The sequence below is a fragment of the Martes martes genome, assembly GCF_963455335.1.
Source record: "Martes martes genome assembly, chromosome: 12".
NCBI lineage: Eukaryota > Metazoa > Chordata > Mammalia > Carnivora > Mustelidae > Martes > Martes martes.
In genome coordinates, this window is record NC_137900.1 from 77,424,116 (window position 1) to 77,449,216 (window position 25,101).

A 25,101-nucleotide genomic window follows, 5' to 3' on the forward strand; every position below is an offset into this window, starting at 1 on the left:
TTTTCCCTCTCCCTCTGCATGTTGCTCCCACTGCTGTGCTTTCTCTGTCTCTCTCTCTGTGTCAAATAAATAAAATCTTTAAAAAGAGAAGAATCTGGTTTTAAGCTTTCCAGCTTATCCATGCCCTATTATTCTCAGTTGAGTTACTAATGATTATTCCCCTTTATTTTTTTGTCTTGCTAGAGGACTTCTTAATGCTGTGCCCCCTGTGTCTTCAGCTGTTGGCTTGCAGGTCATTGCTTGACAGAGACTGAGAGCAGCAACAACTCAAGTATAAAAGTCAGGTGCCTCTGCTCAGAGAGATGAAATCTTTCTCCAGTTTGAATATGAGACAGTAGAAAATTTGCTTAGTGCACACAACCTTCGATTGTGATCCCTTCTCAAGAATGCAGGAGTTGGCTTAAGCAAGGTTCATTTGTCCTTCAGAGTTCGGGTATAATTCAAATGCCAGGTGCTCTCTTACTTGCTGGTTTTGGGTCCTCAAAACCTGTCTCTGTGTTTACTACATACTTGGCTTGCTGAATTCAACACCTCTTCCAATGCCCGCTCCTCCCAAAGAATCTACTCATAGAAAGCATTAGGAGAAATGCAGACTTTACTGAATGTTTCAAAGAGGAGGACGAGGAGGAGTTTGACATAGCACATTGCTCAGCAAATGATTTCAATTTTTCTTCAGCTATTTTGTTTTTTTGAGTCCTTCTCATCCATACCAACACTGCTGGCTTTTTTCCCCCTTTTCTTCTTTAACACTTTTTCTAGTTTTTCTCTGACAGACTTTCCTGATTTCCTACATTTTTCTTTTCCCTGCCACCTTTCTTGAGAAAAATGCAAATTTTGCTCCATTCTTCTGGATGGCAGTAAAGGGTCCCTTTTGCTTCTGAAGCAGAAACTCTGGGGTATTATACTTCAAGCTCAATGGTCCTTTTCAACAGATAAGGTCTTCCTTTCAGAAAAGATGGACGGATGTAAAGGTAGGTTGGTGTAGCTAGAGAAATCTCACAATTACCCCAATCAGGAGAGGAGGTTGCCATTGTTCAGAAGTCCTCACCTTGTTCAGGGGCATCATCGTTTATCAACAACACTCGGGGCCCTTAATGGCCCTTCACAGAAATGGCTCCCAGAGAGGCATTTGAAGGAGGGAGCAGAGAGAGATCATGTGAGAAAGGACAGCAGCTGGTCCCTGACCAAATGGCCACATCACCAGACCAGCGCACGCCAATGGAGTGTTTGCTGAATGCACAGCCCTTCCCTATAGGAAATGAAAGTTGTATGTTGTTGATGTGTTGTCAGTCTTAACTTAGATGGAGTCAAGCCTGGTCAGAAGGCTTTCCAAATACCAGGAGGCCTCTTAGATTTGGATGGTCAGTTGGGCAGTCCTTTCTTTTACACATTTTAGATCCCACAATTCACATCATTTGGGAAGGTACCCTGAACCTCCTCCCCAAATTCTGACTCCGTTGAGGTGACATGCAGCTAGATCCTACTAGTACCATCAGATTTATACTGGTGTGAGGCGAGGGCCTTCTCTTCGGCTGGGGGCTTCTACCTGGAATCTGAATTCACAGGTCTGGGACAAGACATCCTGGTCTTCTGAGATGGAAGAGATTTTGGAGAGATTCAAATCCAGCCCATTCATTTTTCAGACATGGATCCAGAGTTCCAGGGAGGGGAAAGGAATAGCTCCAGGTCATACAGTGAGCCAGTTAGTGGTTGGGCCAGGGCATAAATCTAACCCTCCTGATGCCCATGTGGGACTTTTCCCACATACTGCCTTGCTTCCCTGCTTTCTGTTTGAAAACCCCTTCACTCAAAACTGTTTTTTTTTTTTTTTAAACCCTGGGGCTGTATCTTTCCAAGAGACAGAAGGAGAAGCATATTATTTAATACCCTTTGTGATTTCAGTCTTGGTCTAGAGTTTTCTTTTTGCCCAAGTGTTTGGATGGATAAAGTACTGTATGGTAGAGAGCGGCTTTCTTCCCGAAGGCCAGAAGAAATGGTTCAGTCTGAACTACTATATAAGAAGATAGACAACACATTCTCAAGGGGAAAGGTGTTTGTATCCACATACTGGAATTTATCCACCTTGACTGATATGGTGGTGTTGACCTGGAGGTACTCCAGCAAGAATTGAGAGAGATTTTGGTATATGTTTTTGGTTTGCGCTCCAGACTCACACACTGTCACCAGAGTCTGCTTTTTGATGTCTTGGTTGATGAGAAGCTCCAACTTCAGGTCAACAGAATGTTCTGGGCATTTCACGAGAAATTGTATTTGGCAAATGATGACATACCAACCTGGGAACTGGGTTACCAGATTCCCATCCTGATATATGACTCCACGAACAACGCCATCTTTGTTCCAAGACAACTTGGATTTGTTTATATGCTTTGACACTGGAGAGAGAAGGACAAAAAGAATTACTGGGCAGATCGGAAAATGTGAAGTTTTTATTCAAGTTTTCCCATTCAAGACCCATGTTTTCTAAAGCATTGCCTGCTGTCCTAAACATCTGGAATCTCTTCCATGTTACTTATTTTAGGTGCTGCTTAATTAATATTCAAGGCACAGGTGCAAAACTACCCCTGTTTCTCTTCTCTAATGCTTTAAGCTGGAGGGTCAAAACACATATGGAAATGGAATACTACCTCTTATAGAATTATTTTCCACTTATATATTATATTATTATATTATTATATTATATTATTATTCTGTTATTATTATTATTATTATTATAATTATTAAACTTCCCCTTTTCAGACCCTGTGCTCCTGGACTATATTCAAGTTCTGGACTATCATGTTCATTCAATCAATCAATCAATCAATGTTTCATCACTAAGGCGCTACTAGTTTATAGGCATTGCATCAAGTATCCGAGATAGGATAATCAGTTTTGTTCAATTAGTAACGAATTTAGGCATCAAGATGTCCAGGAGAATCTCCGTCTTTTGATTTTCACAGCAAGACGCATCCTTTAGCAATTCATTGTCTCATTTTTTTTATGTCTTCCTTTGGGCAGCCAAACATAATTGTGTAGACCCCGCCAGTGTTCAGTAAGGGGCTCTTCCGAGCTGGGGTTTTTAGAAAGCAGAGGATGGGCAGACATGTGGGCTGCTACGTTTGCGTGGAAAGCCAAGCCTCTGTGAGTCCAACAAGTGAAAATCAGCACTGATTAGTCAGGGTGCCTTTCAGAACTGGAAAGCTGGCCTTCGTTTTAATTGCCTCCATGCCTTCCCTTTAAACCTCGTTGCAATTCAACTGAAGAGTGAGAACTAATCTAGCTGCAAAATTGAATTTTTAAAACGGGCAGAATGGCTATTCAGAGAATCTTGGCCATCCTCTCCATATCTCAGCTTTCCCAGCCTAAGTGCCTCGAATTATTTCCTTTAGAAGGGGCCTCTTAGCTGAAGCATACAGCAATATGCAAATGGACTGTGTGCTGACATGTTCATTAAGTTGTCAATCAGGGGACAAGGCAAGTTCATGTTTCCCTTGTGAAGAATCTGACAGAGGCAGAGACAAAGAGCTTGCTTCTCTTCCATGAGGAAAAGTACTGTGCACTTGGCTCCAGACTTACACGTGGCTGAATAGAGAGGGAGCGTGAGGGTCGGACACAAATACCTTTGGAGGCCAGGTTGACAACACAGAAAAGTGAAGGAAGTTTTAGAAGGCCACAGGAAGTGGCCCTCAGATGGCTAGAGTTCCTGGATTCATTACTGACCTTGGAGGTAGGCCCATGACTTCCTGAATGGAGACTTTTCCAGTACACATGAGATGTCCTCTGAGCAATTTCCTAAAAGTAAGGAGACCACACATTAAATGTCTTTCTCTGCTCTGGGTACTGGGGACACCAGTTCTTTTTCCATGACACTTGGATGGAGACAATTAGTATTCTGTTTCCATTTGGGGGCCTAAAAGGAAACCTGTTTATTTCTCATTTTGCCATCACATACTTTAGGGTTCTTTGGAATTGGCTGCTTCTACAAGGACTGGAAGCTGGGGGAAGGAATGCAAAGATGACCTGAGCTCCCCTAGGTATCAGGTGCCATTCCTGTCCCTACTTACTTCACTTCACTCTTGGAGCAACTCTACGAGAGTGGTATTATTAAGTCCCTTTTACAGATGGGAAAAATTCTGGGCACCAGACAGATTAAGTATACTGTCCCACATTACTCAGCCAGGCAGTGGTGGTCAGAACGAAAGTTCCGGTAGTGATTACTGCAGTCCTGCCTTTGAGAGTACACCAGATACTAATCTGTGCACTTTTACATGTTTCTGCTGACCGAATTCTCCAACTAACTCTGCAAAGTGGATGTCCTGATGCCTAGACGGAGTCAATGACACAAAGTCAAGCACGTTGGTGGTACCGTTGAGATTCACCCCCATGTCTATCTGATTCCAGAAGCCAGTTTTCTTCCTCCAAGCCACTTGCTGGACAGTGGAGATAAACGCATTCTTGTGCTCAATTTTAAGAGGATATAGGATTAAAGAGATCTAAGCAGGAAGCCTGCTATCTGGAGCTTCCTTGGCAGGGCAAAAAGATGGTGTTTATGTCATCATGGTATTTAAGAAACAAAAATATTTTTAATATATGCACCAGTGATACTGGCTTAGGAGCTTCTTATTATAGAAACTGTTTTATATGCAAAGAGCCAAGTTATACATTTCCTGCAGTGACTCATGAGTTCAGCTTATTCTGGGTGAATTCCTACTTGTCTTCGGACGTTGGTTTCCTGTCTATGCAACTGGGAGGTCTAAGACCTGACATTGACATCTTTTTGATGATGTCATCAGAGTGACCATTCATTCCATCCATCAGAGACAAGGCAGCCATAGGCCTGTTGGGTTGAAGCAGCCACACCCTGATGTGTTTGCTCCCTGGATCTCTGAGTGGTATCTATTCGGCTCACAATATTCCCCCGACTTGCATCTCTGCCCCAGGCCTGAGAAAATCCCTCCCCGGCCTTCCTCACTTCCCCACAGGAGCCTTGGAGAAGTTGGAAGTTAAGCAAACAGTTCCCTCTGCTGTCTGAACTAGCTCACTGCTAGCAGCAACCCCTGCAGAAGCAGGCAGCGGTTTTGATCCTTGTCTGTCCTCGACCCATAGATGTTCTGGCCCAAAGTGTCTTCTTGGTGATGAGGGCCGGTAGACCAGTTGCCATTTTTTGATCCCATCTCTTTACCTGGCATTCTTGTCCTGCCTACTTCAGCCACAGCCCACGCTCTTGAGGGGTTAGATTCAGGGATACAACATGGCGGGGCGGGGGGGAGAGCTCATTTTCTAATGCACTGTGAGAGCTGTTAAGAGAGTTCTCCCCTGGCCAGCCTCCCCTTTTTTAGGGATGAGTAACATAGAGTCAGAAAACATTGCAGCAAAGGCAAATGTGGCTTTATCTCTTTTCTGCTGGGAGTCCCTTAGGGACTTTGCTATGCCTGCTGGATCTGGGCCAGATCCTCCATAGAAGTTCATGGTCCCTAGTGTTCTGTCCCTCCTGCATTCTCTAGTCTCACTCCACCTTCCCTCCTTCTCTTGTACTTCTGATCCCTACAGCAGTAGCAATAATGTAGACAATAAAAAATAGCTAACACAGACAGAGTGATGGCCATTTTCTGGGTTCTCTGCTAAGCATGCTACATTTGATCTTTCACTGAATTCTTATAGCCACCCCATGAGAAGGGTACTACAGTGATTTCTTTCTTTCTTTCTTTTTTAATGGATGCACATAGATTTTTAAAAAATTATTATTAACATATAATGTATTATTTGTTTCAGTTGTACAGGTCTGTGATTCATCAGTCTCACACAATTCACAGCACTCACCATAGGACATACCCTCCCCAATGTCCATCACCCAGCCACCCCTTCCCTCCCACTCCCCTCCACTCCAGTGACTTCTGTCTTGTACATAAGGAAACCGAGGCTTTCAAAGGTTAATGACTTGTTCACATTTGCACAGTTCGTCAGTAGGAGAGTGAGGTTCAAACCCAGGTTGTCTGACTTGAATGGCCCGGGTCGATTGCTGACAACTATACTGGTGTTTGGGGGCACCATGGCCCCCAAACATGCTTATTAATTTGCCTCCCTACCTGGAGGCCCCCTTTACTGGGAAAGTTATTTCTTATTTGAAGCATGGCCTCGAAGTCATCTCTGACCTTCCCTCTGTTTGCCTATTTGCTTCCTCCATTAGACTATGAACCCTCAGAGCAGAGACAACTATTTCTATGTCCCCACTGCTCAGCCCAGAAGATGCTCTGTAAATGTTTATTGAATTGAATCATCTCTTCTCTCTCTCTTACTTCCCTCTGTGGATGTCAGCTGCGTTCTGGCATGAGTGAGGCTAAATGGGGATGCTTAGTTTGCCTTTCCCCTTGGGCCGGAATAACACCTTGCCTATTCCCCCATAGTTCTTCAGGTTAGCGTAGATTAAATGGGAGGAGAGGACTCATGTCCTAGGCTGAGGCCAACACGTGATGCCAAGACAAGGTTCTGCTCATTGGCTGGAGGCCCCCCTCACATCATGTCACTTGTGGTGGCATCTGTCAGGTGAGCTTCCGTAAACAGGCAGGTGGTTGGAGAAGTACAAGCCTGGGCTTGCCTCTCACACATGCAGGTTCTGTTTTTCCTCTCCCCTTTGGTCTTTGTATGTTTGGTTGGTTGACCTCAGCTGTAATTCTGAGAAACCCAAGGATGGAAAAAAAAAAAAAAAAAAAAAAAAGAACAAGCCTCATTCTGAAGCATTTGCATTTCCTGAAGTCAAATGGCAAGGTGTATTTTAGTTTTTCTTTAACAATCTTTTCAAGCAAAAAGTGGTTTCAAGCAACAGGAAAAAAACAGGTAACCCTCTCCACGAATGGCATTGCTGAAGCTGCCTGAGGGCAGGGGGCTGGGAAAGGGGACACTGGAGGAGCTGTTGGTGGAAGCGGGTGGCTGAATGTGGAGAGGAGCCCAGAGGAGGGCATGGCTCTTGGCGATTCACATCTAACAGACTGTCAGCAGGAAGGAGCTGCAGCCTGCTCCGTGGGGCCCAGACACTAAGGCTCTACGTGGAGGTTTGAAGAGATAAGGCACTTGGTTCCTGACTAGCATTGCTCTCGTCCCCATTTCCTAGACAAGGCAATGGGAAGACCTTCTCTAAGGACACACACCACACTGTAAATCACAGGGCTGGCGGTTCACCTCTTTGACCAGTTAGTGCTTTTCAGAGCTGTGCTGGGCTGTTTTGAGGGTCATTTCGCCAGCCATGTGTCACCCTCTGGGTCTGTGATACAACTTTCTCTTTCGGTTATGAAGACAGGAAGGTGTGATTTGTAAATAGGTGGTGGGACCTACAGCAGGAAGCCTGTGATGTGCCTGGCGTTTTTGAATACTGGGAGCATGGGCAGCAAAACATCTCCTTTCCCAGCTGAGTGTGCTGTCTAGAGGGGTTTAGTTGGAAGAACTTACCACTCAGCAGGGGATAATGAGAAATGTTTGCAAGTCATGGCTGAGGTGGTGGCCTGGGAGTTAGAATCTGGGAATCTTCCCTCTCTGGGTCCTAGTGTCCTTAGCTAGATGAAGAGCCGTGTGGGTTTGATGGCCTAGAAGGGCCCTTCTGGTTTATTCTAGCGGGCTGTGTAGACTCAACTGTACGTGGTCAGGCTTGCTGCAGCAGGGAGAATGTCAGTCCTAGTTCCAACAGTCTGTCCTTGTGGGCATGTTGCTCTACCCCATCTAGGAGACTCTCTTCACATATTTAGATCTCCAGACACCCACAGTGGTAGAACAGACTGTTTTAGATCTGGGATCAATCTAAGTTATGAACAGGCTGATTCTGTAAGGCTTTGCATGGCTGGTAGAAATGGAAGTTCCTGGAGAGGTTACCCGGTCCAGGCTTGGTAAACATATAACCCACGTGCTCCTCAATGTTACCCCCGTGGCGGACTTGTCCAAGGTCACCCCATGATTTAGTGACAAAAGTAGGACCAGAGCCTGGACACATTACCCCTTCTATGGAGCATTCCATCTTTCAAACAACTTAAGTGCTCTGTGAATTTCTCTGAGGACCAAGGCCTTTAGATAGGCAAGATTTATAAGCCCAGACTTGGCCTCCTCTAGGATCATGGAACTTTTCTGGGCATTGTTTGGAAGCCTGAAGAGAAGCATGTGTCAATAAAATCCTCTTGGCCACTTTTACAGAAGAGAGAGCTAGAAAGAGAGAGATGTTGTCTAAGATGCTTGAACAGACCATGTTCTAAGGGCACCTGGATGGTTCAGTCAGTTAAGCAGCTGCCTTCGCTTCAGGTCATGATCTTAGAATCCTGAGATGGAACCCTGCATTGGGTTCCCTGCTCAGTGGGGAATCTGCTTCTCCCTCTGCAAAACATCCCATTCCTGCGTTCATGCTCTTTCTCTCAAATGAAATCTTAAAAAGATAAGAAAAGACCATATTCCAGAAAGCAGCATAATGGCAACCTGAAGACTGGACACTGCCTTGGGATCTTAAAATGTTAGACTTGAAAGGGCCATTTGACACAAACTTAACCAAGGCCCCGTTCTATGAGTGGGGACATTAAGCCCAGAGGAACTGATGGTCTGGCCCAAGATGGGTTCAGAGGACTAAGAGTCTCCTGATTCTTAGTACGGGGCTTTGTCCTCCGGTTAGTCCTTCCACGGAGGAGGAAGGGTTAAATGTAGGAAGAAGTGGGTTTGCAGCCACCATGCACACTGGGCTGAAAACTGATGAGACAGCTGGAGGTGCTGGGAAAAGATGGCTAATGAGCCTTCTGGACTCCCTCTCACAGATGAATGCCAGCAGGTGACTTTAGAACCATGTGCTGAACCCTGCCAAGTCATAAGTCATCAGCCTTGACTGGGCTTCCATCAAGATTCAGCAATGCCCAGAGTGGCAAAACAAACAGGCCAACCATTCTGGCCAGACGGTATGTGGTCTCACTGCCAGACACCTTCCAAGCAAATATTCAGACAAGACAAGACAGAGTGCATCTGGGCTCTGGTCAAGGTTTTTAGCTGTTACTTCTCCTTAAGGACCCTCAGCTACCACATCTATAAAGGTGGTTGATAATACTCAACCCAAATGAATGCTTGTTGCAAAGACACCATGAATGTAAAGTGTCCAGTGTAGCATGTGGCTTAGAGGAGACATTCAGGAAATAGTAGTCCCTTCCTCCTCTACTCCTCTTGTCCTTGTGAGACAACTTAGCAATGCCCCTTGGCAGAGTGAGCTGGCTGACCAAACGCTCATTAAAGCAAAGCTCATGGCATTATCTGATGGACTAAAATTTCTCAACTAAGCACATAAATGTTTGAGGCCATCTGATGACTTCCAGAAGAGTGTGTAGAATGTTCCTTCCATCTGTTGAAAATATTTTAAGCCTTCCAAGAAGGAGAGAAATTACCCTAATGATGACATCTACCAAGGTCTTGGCAGTCCCTTCCTCTGGCAGGATATCCAGGAGAGTCCCAACAGTGACATCTAGGGGGAAAGTCTCTCCAGTAGAATTTATCAGTAGAATTTAGAATCAAAGGGAATCCTTAACCTAAGGGTCATTTCAGTGGGCTTCAACTAGACCATTTCCTCGATGCCACAAAGCCAACTAGTGATAGAAGGACTCCAAGATGGGTTATTTGTTCAACAAAGCACAATGAGGTGACTTGGGATTTACAAACAGCACTCGGGGAATAGTCATCCCCACATGCTCAGTGTCAAGCACAGGGAAAGTGACCAGTAGATACAAATGGCGGTCAAGCTGGAATTCATTTGAATTTCTCAGCAGTTTTTTTTAGAATTTTGGAGTCTTTTCAATCGTGAGCTGTTGTAGTTTGTAAGATCAACCTATCTGACCACCTGACTTAATCTAAATGCAGGTAGCATTAATATTATTGGGGGGTAGTTATGAGGCATATAAAGTGTGTAATTCAAAAGGTAAAGTGAATCTGAAGTCACATGGTGCAATCTGCTAACGTCTTAAATAATCTTTTTAAAAAACACCTCCTAGCTATTCTAGATGCAAAGGTATGACAGTGCACTTGGGAAGTTAGGCTTAGGATCAAACAAGCTTAGGTTCCCATTCCTCCTCTGCTACTTTACTAAGCTGTGTGGCTTTGTCACTCAGCCTCTTTGAATCCTCCCCCAAAGGGAGGATACTAACAATCTGCCCTGAAGAATTGCTGGGAGGTCAGATGAAATCATGCATAGCTATGAGCCCTGTGCCCACCACCCAAAGGACACCAGGTGATGGCTGGCTCCTGCCCCCCTGGTGCAGGACTTATGTTGCTGAGCTGGTAGAAGTTCAGGCCAACACAGATGGCGACCAGAGAGCTTGGGTGAAATGCATCATCCTACCTTCCCTCTCTCCATCCTTTTCTCCCTCCATCCCTCCTTTCTCCTCCTACCTCTTTTTCTCTCCCTTTTCCTTCCCTGAAGTATTGGAAAGATGGGGATTTCTTGTAGATTTAGAGATTTGTAATCTGTGTGTGCTAAGCTCAAATACAAATTTTAATATGTTTTCCAGTGATCCGAATGTTTTTTCCTCTTCTCTCCTCTTGTCTCTGGACCCCTCTCCTGTCCTCCCCCGCTCTCCTCTCTCTTCCCCTTTGGCTTTCCTTGGCAGTAGGGGGTGGGGATTACAGTACAGATTGCTCTAACACTCTGGATGGCCTCGGCAGGACTCCATTCCCCTTCATTCTGAGCGGCCCTTTTTCTAGTTTATTTCTTGCGGAGAGATTCCCGACTCCTGTTAGCTCTGCCTTAAGGAAAATCAGCATAAGAGTGCGCTTTGTGTTCAAAGTAAATGGAGAAGCAAATAGGCTCTTTAAGGCCTGTGACTCTCTGAAAAGCAATGTGCCCACTGAGCAGAAGTACCCCCTCTTGCTGTGAAAAGTTTAAAAAAAAAAAAAAAAGGCTCACCACAACGGGTGAAATGGGCAATCGTGAACCAGATCATTCTGTCTGGTAGACGTGAGGTAGGTCTCTGCTGTTTGCAGTGGTTCTGGGGATGGGGGAGGCGGCTGCTTCTCTGCCTGCCTCTTCTGCCCGCAGTGCGGCATCCTGGTGGGGACGGGACAGCAGGGGTAGCTGGGGATCCGGAGCAGCAGGCCTCCACGGATCAGTTTCATTGCCTTCAAGGCAGTTTTTATTGTCTGTGAGCGGGTAGGTTCACTGGGCACAATGAAAAGCAAGCCTTACGTGATCTCTTTTAATGCCCACCTTTTCTTTTTTAGCAGAGGGGGTGGAGAGGAGGGTAATCTGCCAAGACACGTAAAAATTGTCCATTGTTAGAACTGTAAAATACACCATTTGTCTAATTCCAGGAATGTCAGCCTCAAAACAAAATCCATGCCAGGCTCAGGTCATCTGGCTGGTTCTCCTCACTCTTGACATTTTAGACAACAGGACATTCCAGGCCCCTGAGAGGGAAAGCGCACGGCTTCAAGTCCCAGGACCAGAATGCAGGTATTCCAAGGTTCGACCTTGTTCTCTGTCTTTGCTCCTGTCTCCAGCTGGGTACTGGATTCAGGAGAAAGTTTGCAGAGGAGGGCAGGGAATTGGTCTATTCACTGGTTCCCCTTCCTCAGGGCCTCCAGGAACCTGTGGAGAGGGGGCACCCCGTGACACAGGAAAGGCTGACTTCTTCTAACTGGAGGCTGTGGGGAGGGAAAAAATCTCCCAGCCTCACAATGCCTCAGCTGCAAAGCGAGGGTTTCAATTCGGCTTCCAAATTCCCTACTTGGACAGGTACGTGTGTGTACATGGGCCTGCCTCCTGGGCTCTGGGCCACTGCCTGTCGAGGGTGTGTGATTTGCTTCTGCTAGTGGCCAAGGGCTCCCTAGACCATACCTGGCTTCTGCCCTTGTCAACTCCAGTCACAAACGACGTGTGACCCCTGGTGCCCCTTCCCAGGGCTTTCTGGGAGATGGCTCCCCTCTGCCAGGTGTCTCTCAATGGCTTTTGAAAAGAGGCAATTGCTGCTTGTGTCTGTTTAAAAGGGGCTTACTGGGGAAGGAGGCTGTGAATATAGATTCCCTCAAGACTATTGTTGGGCTTTTTTTCTTTTCTATTTACATACTGAGCGAAAGAATCGGAGTGTCATAACGTGTCAAAGCTGGAAAGCCCCTTTCACTTAATTTTAGTACTACGTTACAGGGGAGGCCCAGAGCGAAGGAAGACTGGCCCAGAGAAACACAGCTAGCTGGCAGGAAAATCTGTTCCGGAGCCCTTGCTCCTTGGCAATGTTCTTTCCACCTTGCCCTAGAACTGTGTCTACAGCTGGCCAGGTTAGGAGAAAGGTAGATGTACATTATAAATAGGAGACCGTCAAGGAGCACAGCAACAGCCGGCCATGAACATTTCATGGCTGAGGCATGTCGTTCAGGGAAGAGAGAGGACTGGATTCTGATCCCTGCTCTGCCATCAGCTTCTTGGGTGACCTCAGGCAAGTCACCCTGAGGGCTTGGACCTCAGCTTCTCATCTGCGGTAGGGAAATACGAACCCCCACGTTGCTTGCTCGCAAGGTCAAGGTGGAGATCAAGCCAGGGGAGGCACAGGAAGATCCTTGACAAAAGTTTCATAGCCCTGGTGGGGATGACTGTTGGCATTTCTAAAATCTGGCTGCAGAAACGCTGAATTGCCAACCGAGGTTGGTTTTGGATTCGTGCGTGTTCTGATACAGCGATGGCCAATATAAGAAGGGATTTGATGAGGGACCTAGCCCACTGCTCCCACAATTTTGGGTTTCATGGACCAGAGAAATTTACACCCAGACGAAAATTCAGTGGCCAAAGTAGAGTGGGCAGCTTTTGATTTTGTCTCTTGTGCCCATTAAAACAAAACAAAATAACTCAGACAAAAAGCAAGTGAACTTAATTTGCATCTGTTTCAGCTTCATGTTGTAAAAGAAAGGGCAGTTTTATGCTTTCGGGAAGGAAGGATGTACTTTCAGAGGAAAAGAGCACCCCTTACATTAAAATACTTGTCAGCTATGGGAAGAAGGGGCTACCTTGTCCTTCTCTTCCCCTATTTCACTCTGGGCTGGTGAACACCAGCATAGGGCCAGACCGGCAGTGGGAGTCTCTGTGCTTGGCCACCTGTGAAGGACGGACTCTGTAGGTACAGGAATGGGGATCCAGACTCTCTGGGGTCCTGTTGCCTCATCAAAACTACCCTGGTTATTGAATCGTGTTCCTGTTAAAGACTGCCTCTCTCTCTCTCTCTCTCAAGACATGAGAAGTTCTGGTCTTAACTTGGAAGCTCTGGGGGGGGATGTGGTGGTGGGATGGTGGGAGCAGAGAAGGAAAAATGACAGCAACTCGGTGTGCCGGGATGTTTTGCAAAGCTCGGTAAGAACGTGTGTTACATCTTCTGACTCCCAATCCTGTGCTGTTTCCGTAACAGGGCTCTCAGACTCCATCTGCTCTGTGCGTCACAGCCAGCCTCTCACCTCATTCTAGAAATAAAGTTGTTCCTGCTGGTTTTCAAAGTCTAGGGTTACACCTGTACCACAGAGGCATTATGGGAATTGAGGTCACTTGTGAAGTAACTCCAGCCAAGGTTATAGCCTATTTTTACAAGGCTGTAGTTATTAGTCTTCCTTGAAATATCCAGAATGCTTGTCTGCTTGCGGCTTTTGCTTCTACTGGCTAAATGTCTGTGTGATAGATAGCAGGAAAGGCCTCCTGAGGAAAACTCCCTGTGGGATGCTATTGGTATACGGGGCTGTGTTCAGACCCTGTGTCCCACAGATGCCCTGGTGTCTCTAGCGGGGTGCCCATCATATCCCACCCTTTCTTTTTGACTTTTTTTCTCTGAGCTGTCCGGTTATCCAGCTGTGATGCTAAGTTCTAAAGTTTATAGGGTAGAGATGGGTTCATGTTCTGGGATGGAAAAAAAACTTTGGCTAAGAGATGAGGACATCTGGGTTCTGGCTTTGGCTCCATATGACCTTGGACATGACACCTCACTGGCTCTTACTGTTCCTTTTCTGTGTGAGGAAAATGTTCACCAGATGATCTCTGGTGTTACCCTCAGTGTTAAGCTACCTCTGCATATCCCCTCTGGGGCTTGTAGAGACAATGCGTTAACTAGTGTGTGCAATGGTAGGAAAGGTAGGGGGTAAGGGGGACATCTGTTTTTACAATCGCACCTTCATTAAGCCTTTTGGGTACTACCGGTTACTTCATAATTACAATATGCCAGTGACCACGCCAAGCAATTTATGGATGAGATCTGCTTGCCTTCTCCAATTCCTTCATGAGGTAGGTAGTATTATTCCCATTTTATAGATTAAAAAACTGCGGCTCCGGGGCAGGATGGAGAGCCAAGATTCATAGCCACATTTGCCTGACTCCAGATCTCAAGTTCTTAACACAATGCTCCTTTGCGTGCCTGTCCATGTCCACACGATGGCCTATGGCACAGGTGGTATTTTCATTAACCAGAGAGCTGCAGGCACCAGGGTACCGTACGAAGGCTGCTGGGATGAATGCAGATATACCAGCTCAGCTCTGAGCAGCCTCCACCTTTGCCTCCATCGGCTTTTCTGTTGGGCACTGCTAGGATGCTTCTGGGGGTTAATCCACTATGATGTCATGTGGATGATTTAATATACATCTACTCCCGATTCCAAGGTCTTACCTCCTTTAAGGGGGAATTTTCCCGGTGGGTTGGGAATGGAGTCCTGGAAGAGAAGAAAAGGAAAAAGAGGCAGCATGAGATCATCATCCCGTGGAAAGGACTCATCTCTTTCTTTTTCCATTTTGGTTGCCCTCCAAGCACGATGCAATTTAGAATTCGTGTTCCATTTGACTCTTTAAAAAAAATGAATTCACTGACCCAGTTTATATTGGGCTTTCTCGTCCATTTGCTCAATAACTTGCGTATCGGAAATGCAGTCTGAGGGTTACTATCCACATTTCACAGGTGAGGAACCAGGGGGCCGAGCAGGGTGAAAGAAAGTTTCTGGTGGCTCCAGGGACCGGAATCTGAAACTCATCGCCCTGTCCAGGACTTTTTGTTTTTGCTTCCACATTTGATATTTTCCCCCCTTTGGTCAGCAAAAGAACAAGCAACTGTAATATATAAATATATGTGGGTTTTTTTCCGTATTTGATTCATCAAACGGTGAAAGTATGCTGAAAACATACCTGGGAAGGTACATCTCTCCCTTTCCTGTGGTTGGAAATTCTGAATTAATTGAATGTTTATAGGCCAAGCGTTGTGACGAGATGGTAAATAATGAAATCGGGTCCCTGCCCTCATGACCTTATTACAAATTTATATATGATTATAATATCCAAATATTTATAACTATATAACATAAATAAGCACAAAGGAATGTTATATATTTATAAATTCACATTATGTTTCATATTATTTATTTTATAATAAACATAAATATATAGAGAAATATTTATACAGATATGTAAGGGGTTGGCAGAAGTAGATTGTCTTCTGAAGGGGGGCTTCCTGGGCTGGGGACTGGAGGGACTGATAGGGAGGTCTTGTTGCGGGGCTCTGAGCAAGAAGGCAATAGAAGCAGATGGGCACAACTCTACACCCCTCACAACTCATCTCAAACACGGACATCCTCACCCCTAGCCTCCCTCTCCTTCTCCCCACCTCAGCCATGGAGCTGCACCTCAGGGGTCTTGCCAATACGGAATAAAGTATCTTATTTCTCTTTTGACTTGTCTAGGTTGGGTCATGTATAATTCACTGGACTGAAATACTAATAAAGACCTAGAGAGGGTGTGACACTGATATGAATGAAAATCACTCCCACATCCAGAGCAAGAAGTTAGCATCTGTGCACATCTTACTTCCTTAGAGTTCTGTCTGAACCCCTAGGACCATCTGGAGTTTCCCTTGTATTCCACTATTTCCCTGGGGGCTCTGTCCTTTGACTTCCACTGATGGCTCATTTTCTGATAAATGGATCTCTCCTCCGGCCCAAGTGTGTTGTAATGAACCGAGGAAGTCTCCCGAAGGCAAAGCCTTGGCATACCCCTGCCCTGTAGATGGCAGAAGTCAGTATTAACTTTCGGCCTTCAGTTTTTCAGGGCAAAAGAAGTGAACTTGGCTTGGACGCTCCTTCCCTCTCGGCTCTAATAGTCTCTGATTTTATTGCTTTAGTTGAAAGCTCTTAACCTGAGGAGTAACGCCGTGTATTTGTGGTCTCTCAACTATGCCTGCAGTTCATAGGAAAACCTGACATCACCAAATTCCCCTCCGTGTTGCCTCTGCGAGACTGCGAAGAGCGTTTCGAAATCTAATGAGCAGCGAGCTTACTACCGAGTATGATCATCAGTTAGTGTGATGTGCAAATGCACGAAGAAAAGCATCTATGTTTAAATGTGGTGCTAAGATAGTTGAATTCGTCGAACCCCCAGGAAAGTGTCCAGGGAGAGTGAGAGGAGGCTGGCACAGTAGAAGCACTGGGACCATCCCAGCCTCCACGAGCCATCCCGGAAATACCAGGAAGTCAGACATTCAGCACCTGTCGAATGAGCACCTGGTCTGGTGTGTGCCAGGAGCTATGTTAGTCACGGAAGATATCCTGTGGATTTTATGGCTTAGTCATTAAAGCTGTCATTTAAGATATACAAATAAATATAAGAATTGAATTGCAAGTTGAGGCAAGGACAACAAAGGAAGAGAGCCTTTCAAGATAACCCTTCTCAAACTTAACGCATAGATGCGGATCACCCAGGGAGGCAGTTAGAATGCAAATTCTGATTCAGCTGGTTTGGCTGGAGCCTGAGAGTCCGTATTTCTGACAAGCTGTCAGGTGTCACTGAAGCTCCTGGCCCATGGAACAGACTCTGTGTGCGTGGCAAGGTTGTAAGAGACAATATCTGGGAGGGGGACTTCATTTATATGGGGGTCAGAGGAGGCCTCTGTTGGTTATTGGAGGGCTTCCTGGTTTCCCAACTTTAGGCAGGAGCATGTCAGAAACAAAATATCTTAGTACAGGGGCCCAGGGCATCCAAGACATAAATGTGATTATTCCTGTTTTAGAGAGCTCCTGGGATGAGGTTTGCCAGAGCTCCCCTGGCTGCCCCTGGTAGAAAAGATCAGGGAAGCAGAGCCAGAGAGGGACCTAGACATCATTCAGTCCATCAGGCTAATTTAACAGAAGAGGAACTCGAGACACTCATGAGTCAGGGCAGATCTTGGATTGAAATTCTCTGGTGTTCTTTCCACTGCCCCAAGAGAGACGCTAGCTTCAGGAGGCCAAGGCTGGTGATGCTCATTCTCCCCTCCCTTTAACAATCCTTGCATTTGGAGGTAGAATGGCAGGGTGTAAAGAGATGGTGACTTTTACAGTTTTCTGGGAGTTGTTTATGCCGGAGGCACTATTTAGTGCTGTCCATCAACTTCTCTTTGGCAAGGTGCTCCTCAGTCCTAGCATTCTCTCCCAAATCTTGCCTGGGGATCTGAGTCCTGGCTGGGGAAATGTGGACCGTCTTGCTCAATGACTTGGTTTTGTGGTCAGTGGCACGTAGGCTAGACACTGACTTGGCTTTGTGGTCAGTGGAATGTAGGCTAGACACAGACGCAAGCTAATGGACCCTCCCAGGCTGTCATTCTCAGCTCCCGCTAAGTAGCTCAGGAAACTTCATCTCCTTGGTTAACAACCAGCTACACTCCCTTCACTGTACCTCTTTTGTTTCAGACTCCAGGTGTCTGATGGGTATTTCCAACAGTGTTTCTGTGGATGGAGGGAGGAACCGTCACATTTAACCTACTTGTCCGCAGGTGGAATGACTCAGTTGCAATCATGTTCCCTGGCCAGGACTCTGTTTTCCTCTTCCTTTTTGTCACTGTAATTAGAGGGCTAATCATCCTTCCCTCCACTGGCTTGTTGCAGACACAACAAGATATTGTATATAAAGTACTGAAAAGTGCTCAAAATGATAGCTATTTTGGTTACTCTCTTGATCCTGATGATGTGCTTAATTTGCCCCAATACCTTGAAAACCTCATTTCTTTTACAGAGCAGTGCTGTGCAGAAGCAATCAGATACCAAGCATGCTCTGGATCCAAATGTCCTTTGAAACTGAAAATGGCCCAAGGCAACCAACATTTGGAATATGCCAGGGCGATTACATGTCCCCTTCTTTGCTGGCTTCATATTGTCTTGTAAGGTGGGTCATGGAGATTTGGGGCCAGGAACGTTTCCCTTACTTTCAAGCTAGCATGAGGAAGCCCTCCATGAGGCTGCTTAGTCCTCCAGGGATAAATGCTTTCCATGCATCATTTCACTTGGTCTTTACCCCAAGAGTTCATGACTGATGAAGCCTTAGAAATTTCAGAAGGTCCTACAAATGGTGGACCGCAGGGAAAAGATTCACATCAAGTGTGTTGAATTGGAAGGCAGTGCTCTTCAACGCCATGCTACGCTGCCTTGCTCGAGTAGGGCAGGATGGAGCTGGGGCAGGAAATTCTCCCATGACTCAATGAGAAAGTAGATGGAGGTCATAGAAAATCCTCAAGAGAAGACATTTTTTTTTTGCTGCCTTGGTTTTGGTATGGTTAGTCCAGGAGGAAACTAGAACAGAGTGGCTTAAAGCAGTGCTTTCCCCACTAGGGATCTTGTTAAAATGCTGACTCTGGTTCAGTAGGCCTGGGATGGACCCTCTAGGTTTTTCATTTCTAATAAGCTTTTAGATGATGCCAATGTTGCTGGGCCATGCACCGCACTTTGAGTGGCAATGGCTTAAAGACATTACTCATTAGGCTATCAGAACACCTGAGGTCTTCCTTCCCTCAAGGAATTAGGGGCGGGGGTTGGCTACAGGCTGGGCTCATACATGGGTTTAGGAAATCTTCTTCTTACTCTCCTGATGGACATAGTGTCCTACTCTCTCACCTATCTCTATCAGCGCTTCTTGCCAACTATCTCTGCTTCCTGCTCTTCCCATGTGCAGTCTGGGCTGACTTCTGTTCTGGCCCTGCCACTCCTCTCCTGACCCTTGGATTTGCCTGCTTCTGGGCTGTGCCTCTGCTCTCTCTTCTGCCTCACCTGGAAAGCCCTGCCCCAGCTCCACCTGCCACTCTCCTTCCAATGGAGAGCTCTTCTCTACTGAAGAATAGCAGTTAATAAATGCAGAAAGAATGATAGGCTTAGGCAATCATCATTCTCCGACCCTTGGCTCATTCCCTGATTGTGGAATGGAAGATATTTATATGTCTTTTAAGTACTACCCCATAGATTACTTATTAGTAAGAAAGACAAAAGTGTTCACCAGCAGTCACCACCTTAATCAAGTAACCATATATCATCACCAATAGTGGGATAACATGACGTACGCCCCTAGGTGTGCTATAATAATATATATTACCTATGTACTATTCTTGCCCCAAAAAGTTTCATCTGAATATAATCATGATGAATATGAAGCCAAATCCAAAAGTTGGCCAATTCTATAAGCACACTGACCCAGACCCTTTGAAAAAGGCAACGTCCTGAGAAACAAACAACAAAGGGCAGAGGAAATTGCTAAATGATTGCTTCTCAAACTTTAGTGTGCATAGGAGTCACCCAGGGAGCTTATTAAAGGGCAGATTTTTATTCATTTGGTCTAGATTTGGGCCTGGGTTTCTGCATTTCCAATAAGCTCCCAGGGCCACCTATTAAATAGCAACGTTATAGCTTGAAAATGACATAACCTAATGTGGTGTGTGACCGGAGTGTGAATTCAGGATCCCCAATCAAGACAAGGCACAACAGCTGTAGAAGATATTTTTGGACAAGTGGGGAGCATTGATATATGGACTATGCATTATTATTAGATGGAACCACTGAATTGACATTGACTCCCTTGGCTGTGATTATGGCCTTGCAGTAAGGAGGAGATGAGTGCTGGGACAGGTGCAGGTAAAAGGCTACGCCGTCTGCACCTTACTGTCATTCACATAAAAAGAGCACAAATAGGGCAAATGTTAACCCAGTCAATTTAGGTGAAAGGTTATATGGGTGTTTACTATCCTGTTTTCTATAGGTTTCAAAATTTTCAAAATAAAACTTCAGGCGTAAGACATCCTTCTAATTCTTGGAGGAGGCTCAGCTTCTGTTCTAGCTCTTCTGCAAGCCCCGTCCTCATCCCAAGAAGAAATTCTTCCTCCCCTCCAACCGATGGCATTCTGTGCCATTCTGCCCTGAACACAAGCTCTTGGGTATTTGGGCCTTACTTTGAGAATCGTCAGAAAACGGGGGTCCTGCTCTGTCCACGTGGGTCCTCCCTTCCTACCCTAGCAAATGGCTTGCCTCTGAGAAAACTTTCTGTGGTTTTCTTTTCTTTTTTTTAGTTGATAAATTGAATGCACTGTAGAGAGTAGTGTGGGTAGAAAGAAGCATCATGGGGCATTTCAACTCACCCCTACATTGTCTTTGAACGTCAAAGCAAACTCAAAATCCATATCACTGCCACCAACAATCTCTACGCCTAACTGAACGCTCAGTCCACTTTTGATGGGGATGTAGAATGGCACTGGAAGGATATGTTTGTTTTGTTTTGTTTTTAAAGGCATTTTCTTTACTTACAAAGGGAAAGGAGGCAGCTGCTTTCTCTTCCTAGAAAGGGTCTTCTTAAAAACCTAATGATCCTGAACTCTCGTTCTAACATTTTGGAATGTAAACAAATCTTTTCAGGGACTGATAAACCCAGTCCCTAGGTTTATAGAATTGGCTCTTAGACTGAAGACCTTAGAGCTTCTTGAAATTATGCCTCTACCACCAGCTTTGCAGCCTATCTCCTTGTACAACCCCTCCTTTCTGGACAAGATAAGACACATTTCATTATTTTTCATTTGCTTTGCTGTACAAATTGTGGGAAGTTTCATCCTGATGCATATGCACATACTCTCTTGTGCTTACTTAATAACAGATCAGTTTTCTGTCTTTCCATATGGTCGTGAAGAGGTGTCTCTTTGTTGGTAGGACTTTTGCTGACTCAAGAGTATATACAATATACAATATACAATATCAATACAATCTCTTGTATTGACAATATTTACTGAGATGAAAAATACACATTCTATTCCCCTCACTAGGAGTTCTTCCTACAGATATACTTGCAGATGTTCACAGTGGGTAAAACTTCTAGAGAAAAATAGAAGTATCCTTCATTAGGCACAGACAAAATAAGTTATGAAGCAGTCGTATAATAGAATACTTTCTGACCCTCCCAAAGAATGAGACAAACTTTCATGCATTGTCATGCAAGGGTCTCCAAGATACACTGTCACCTCAATACAGCAAGGTGCAAAATTATGAGTCTAATAGAACAGCATGTTATGCTATCTATTTACAGACACACACATATTTCTGGAAGGACGTGGGAGAGTCTGCTCATGGTGGTCATCTCAGGGAAGAGGGATTGGTGGTTGGGTGGGCATGGTGTGATTGAGTTTTAGTTTTTTTTCCCATGTTTACTGTTTACTTTTCTTAAACCATATGAATATAATATTTTATAATAAATACACTGGTTTAAATATAAATTAAGAAAAACTACCACAGGGACTCTAAAGACATTACTAGACAAGTAGTTCTATAAGAAACACAAAAGCGGGAATTTTGTTGGCTTTTTTCAAGCTCGATCCCCTTGCCTGGAATGGCATCCCACACACAGAAGATGCCCAATAAATATTTGAGATTGAAACCTAAGTTTCTTCTTTGTGTCTCCCAAGGAATTTGACCTTGGAGTTTTTTGGTCTTTAGGCCAATCTCAAGGTAATCTTTGTTGGTTTTTCTACATTCTCTGTGTCTTCTCTTCTCCGTCACTTTTTCACACTTATCCATTGGCTTGGAGTGCCCCCTCTCCTCTGATTCGCCTTTCCCACCTGCTTTAAATTTCCCAAGCCAGTCTAGAACTCTAATCTCCAGTGAAGTGTTTCTTAAACCTGGGAGAACACTCTGTCTCCTTAATTTGTGGTGTCGTGGAAACCCTATGTGGCTACCTTCCATCACTTATTATATATTATGACTGATCCTGTTTTAAATTTTGTGCTCATGTGCTTCTTACCCAGAACTTTGACTTCATAGGCCAGTAAAACCATTCTCATGGTACTCCATCTCTGCCCCTTCCAACCTAACACAGAGTGCTATGTAGTCATTGACCCATTCCATTTTTTGATAATTGGGATGTGAGTTTAAGTTTCTTGGGTCTCTCCCATTAACTTCCTTACCAGAGGTCCTGTTAGAGTCTCTCTATTTATCTAAGTTCTACCTTTCCTAGAGTCAGCCTGCATTTCCTCTTCCTGCAGAAAGCCTTCCTTGATAACTCAAGGGAATAACTCTTCTCAGCTCTTGCAGTCGTTAATGTCTGAATAATTTACTGGAAATGATGTATGTGCAAAACACTGAACCCTTAATATCACGATCAGTATTACAAACCTTAGCTTTTAAGCAAGTAACTGATATCTGCCAGACTAAAGAAACCACAGCCCACCAAACCCTACAATCAGATTGTGAAGTGAATCTTTTCATATCCTAACATGAGGAGTAAGTGAAGGAAATGGATGCAGAAGAAGATAAAGCTCTTGAGAGAAGAGCAGGAACGAACTTTCTAAGTGCTTCTGTGGCTGGCTGCATTAGCCAAGGGAGTGCTGTTCTCATTAAACAATCAAGCATGGTCTTGATGCCATCACTTTCTCAGAATGACTTAGTTCAAGCCCCTTCTCCTTTCTGTTCCTGATTTTCCACATATACAAAAATGGGCCAGAAGAATCCACTGCAGTTCCTTCCTGGAAAGAATGGATTTGAATAAGGACCCTTCCAGAGCTCTCTCAGGCTTTGTATTTCACCATCACCCCCCTCTTCCTTCCTTCCTTCCTCCCTCCCCTCTTTCTTAGCTGTTCTAGCTACAACATTTAACTAAAAAAACTTAAAGACTACTTCAATTTCTTTTCTTTGGCCATTGCTATAAAATGATATACTTCTGGTTTACTTCAAATTAGAATTATAGAAATCATCTAGCCTCTACCAAAAAAAAAAAAAAATGCCCTAGAATATTTTCAGGAGTATTACTCCTAGTAGCTGTAGATGAACCCATTCAAGGATGCATTGCATAAGTTCCACTATTGAAATCAAATGTTAGTAATTCTTTTTTCTTTCACTTTTATGAAGATATGAGCCTCCAAGCTTCATGTAAATTTCAAAGCTGATGACACTTGAGAAACAGATACCAAAATCTTTTAAAGCCTTGCTCTTTTCAGCAATCCATATGGTATAAAACATTCAACCTAAGACAATGGAAGGGAAACTGGGACAAGTTCTGCAGGATTGTAATGAAAAACGGGAGCTCAGAAGGAATAAACAGAAACATTCTCACTTTGGCAGGGCATGGAGAGGGAGTGAGTTCTCAAATTACCAATATTAACAAAAACTTTACTTCATTAAAAAATTCATGAGCAATATATACCATCAATACGGTATTTTCTGCAAAAAAGGACACTGGCCGCATTCTCTGTAAACACCAATTTCCTAAAATATGAAGAAGTGCCCTCCTTTGTCTCTTCTGCTTTTGCAACAAATCGTACCATTTCCTCCAAACAAAGTAAATTTCCTGAGAGAGTCTGCCACTACAGTGGGTACCCATGATTGCTTGTCTGATTTCTTGTCGTTTTAGTATTCTGAGCAATCACCAAGGAAACAGGTGTTAAAAGCATTTCTATGTTCTGCCTCCATGCTCTAGGTTTCTCCTGACATCCTAAACTCTTCCAAACAGTGACTCACGAGGAAGCTTTCAACTTGCCCTATAGGCTTAAATAGCTCTAAGGAGTTAAACCTGGCCTCCTGTCTTGCTCCTTTCCTCATACATCTTGGGCACTGAAACTTAGCTCCTTGTCGTGAAAGCTCTTGGCAAAGGAGGAGACCCCAGAGATCTCAGCAACGTTCGGACTGAGAACAGAGAACCCTGGAATCTGGTGGCAGACCTTGAAGACATGGTCGCGAGGCGTGCAAATCGGTTATCAGATTTCCTTATCACTTCCTTCTTTTATCGATACGCGTCTCCGGCCCAGCAAAATTGAAATCTTAATATCTTAATACTAATAGCTCCCCTCTCTTCTTCTGGCCCACGTGAGTCTGGAAAGTTTTGAGGTGATGGCCAAGCACACTTTTCTCTTAAAACCTAAATTATTTCAGAGCGCTGAGTTTCTGTTTTCTTTTCTCTGTCTTTCTGCATGATCTAGGTGCTTTTTCCCCCTCTCCCTTCTCCACTAGTTTATTAGTTTATTCTCAAGGCTCGCTCTCTCTCTCTCTCTCTCTCTCTGGGGAAAACTGAACAGAAATCGGAAAGGAAAGGCGACCAGGAGTCCACTTACCGTCTTCTGAACTACCAACATCATGATGGTTGCCACAGCAAAGACGAGACACAGAGCCAGGGCCGTGGTGGTGAAGTAGAAGTAACCACGACTGGTGGTTCCCAGGTGGCTGGCCACGGGGCCCGCTGGCACATGCATGGCTGTGTCTCGAGAAGGGGCCACTCCGGTGAGTGCTTGCTGCAACCCTGGGTCCATTCTTATATAGTCTTCCCGCAGCACACCTTATCTCTCCTCATCTGATTCACTTCTGGGCCCATCTCTGTTCCAAGAAGGATTCTCCCCCTGCATCCTGGATCATGTGACGTGGAAAAAAACCTTCACCGGCTGCCACACGGAGACACTCTTCTCTGGGGGCGTGAGGCGAAAGGCGGCAGCAGGGGTGGGGGAGAGGCTCATTTTTCATTGCCAGGGATGAATTTGAGTGCAGACAGAGAAGGTGGTTAATGTCAGAGGGCGAGTAAGAAAATGACGGTTTCCCTACTCTGGGGAGTGTGTGTGTGTGTGTGTGTGTGCACAAAGCAACTTCTGTTTCACTTAGACTCAGCCACAAAACGCCTTCCTGCTTGAGAAGCCGCACATTCTCTGTAGCGAGGCCTGCAGCTCAGAAGACCTCGGCAGAAAAGTTCTCTTTGCCGGACCTCGGAGAAGCTGGAGTCTCGGGACGGGGCTAGAAGGGACCCCGAAGGGTTCAGTCTGATCGTATCAGTTTATGCTGAAAACTGGAGATACCACCAGCTCCCTGGGAAGGAAGAGCCCACGAATGTGGAGATTCATCCCA

The 25,101-nt window shown here is 45.0% G+C and overlaps 1 protein-coding gene across 1 annotated transcript; it reads right to left on the reverse strand.

Moving 5' to 3' along the window:
* Positions 1-697: 697 nt before the first annotated feature.
* On the reverse strand, positions 698-24,782 carry TNFSF8 (TNF superfamily member 8). Its single transcript, XM_080820282.1, has 4 exons — positions 24,324-24,782; positions 14,631-14,673; positions 3,721-3,792; positions 698-2,393 (listed from the first exon to the last, which is right to left on the reverse strand). Exons 1-4 carry the CDS (start codon positions 24,516-24,518, stop codon positions 1,999-2,001), a joined length of 705 nt encoding a protein of 234 aa, XP_080676408.1. The 5' UTR covers positions 24,519-24,782; the 3' UTR covers positions 698-1,998.
* Between the last annotated feature and the right edge of the window lie 319 nt (positions 24,783-25,101).

What these genes read in the sequence shown, in the direction of transcription:
- TNFSF8 (XM_080820282.1), bottom strand. Translation starts at nt 24,518, where the DNA reads ATGGACCCAGGGTTGCAGCAAGCACTCACCGGAGTGGCCCCTTCTCGA. An exon ending in AAAATTCCCCCTTAAAGGAG is followed by an intron (nt 3,793 to 14,630) that starts GTAAGACCTTGG and finishes CCTTACTTTTAG; the next exon opens with GAAATTGCTCAGAGGACATC. An exon ending in GTCATGGGCCTACCTCCAAG is followed by an intron (nt 2,394 to 3,720) that starts GTCAGTAATGAA and finishes TTCTCTCTCCAG; the next exon opens with TGTCAAAGCATATAAACAAA.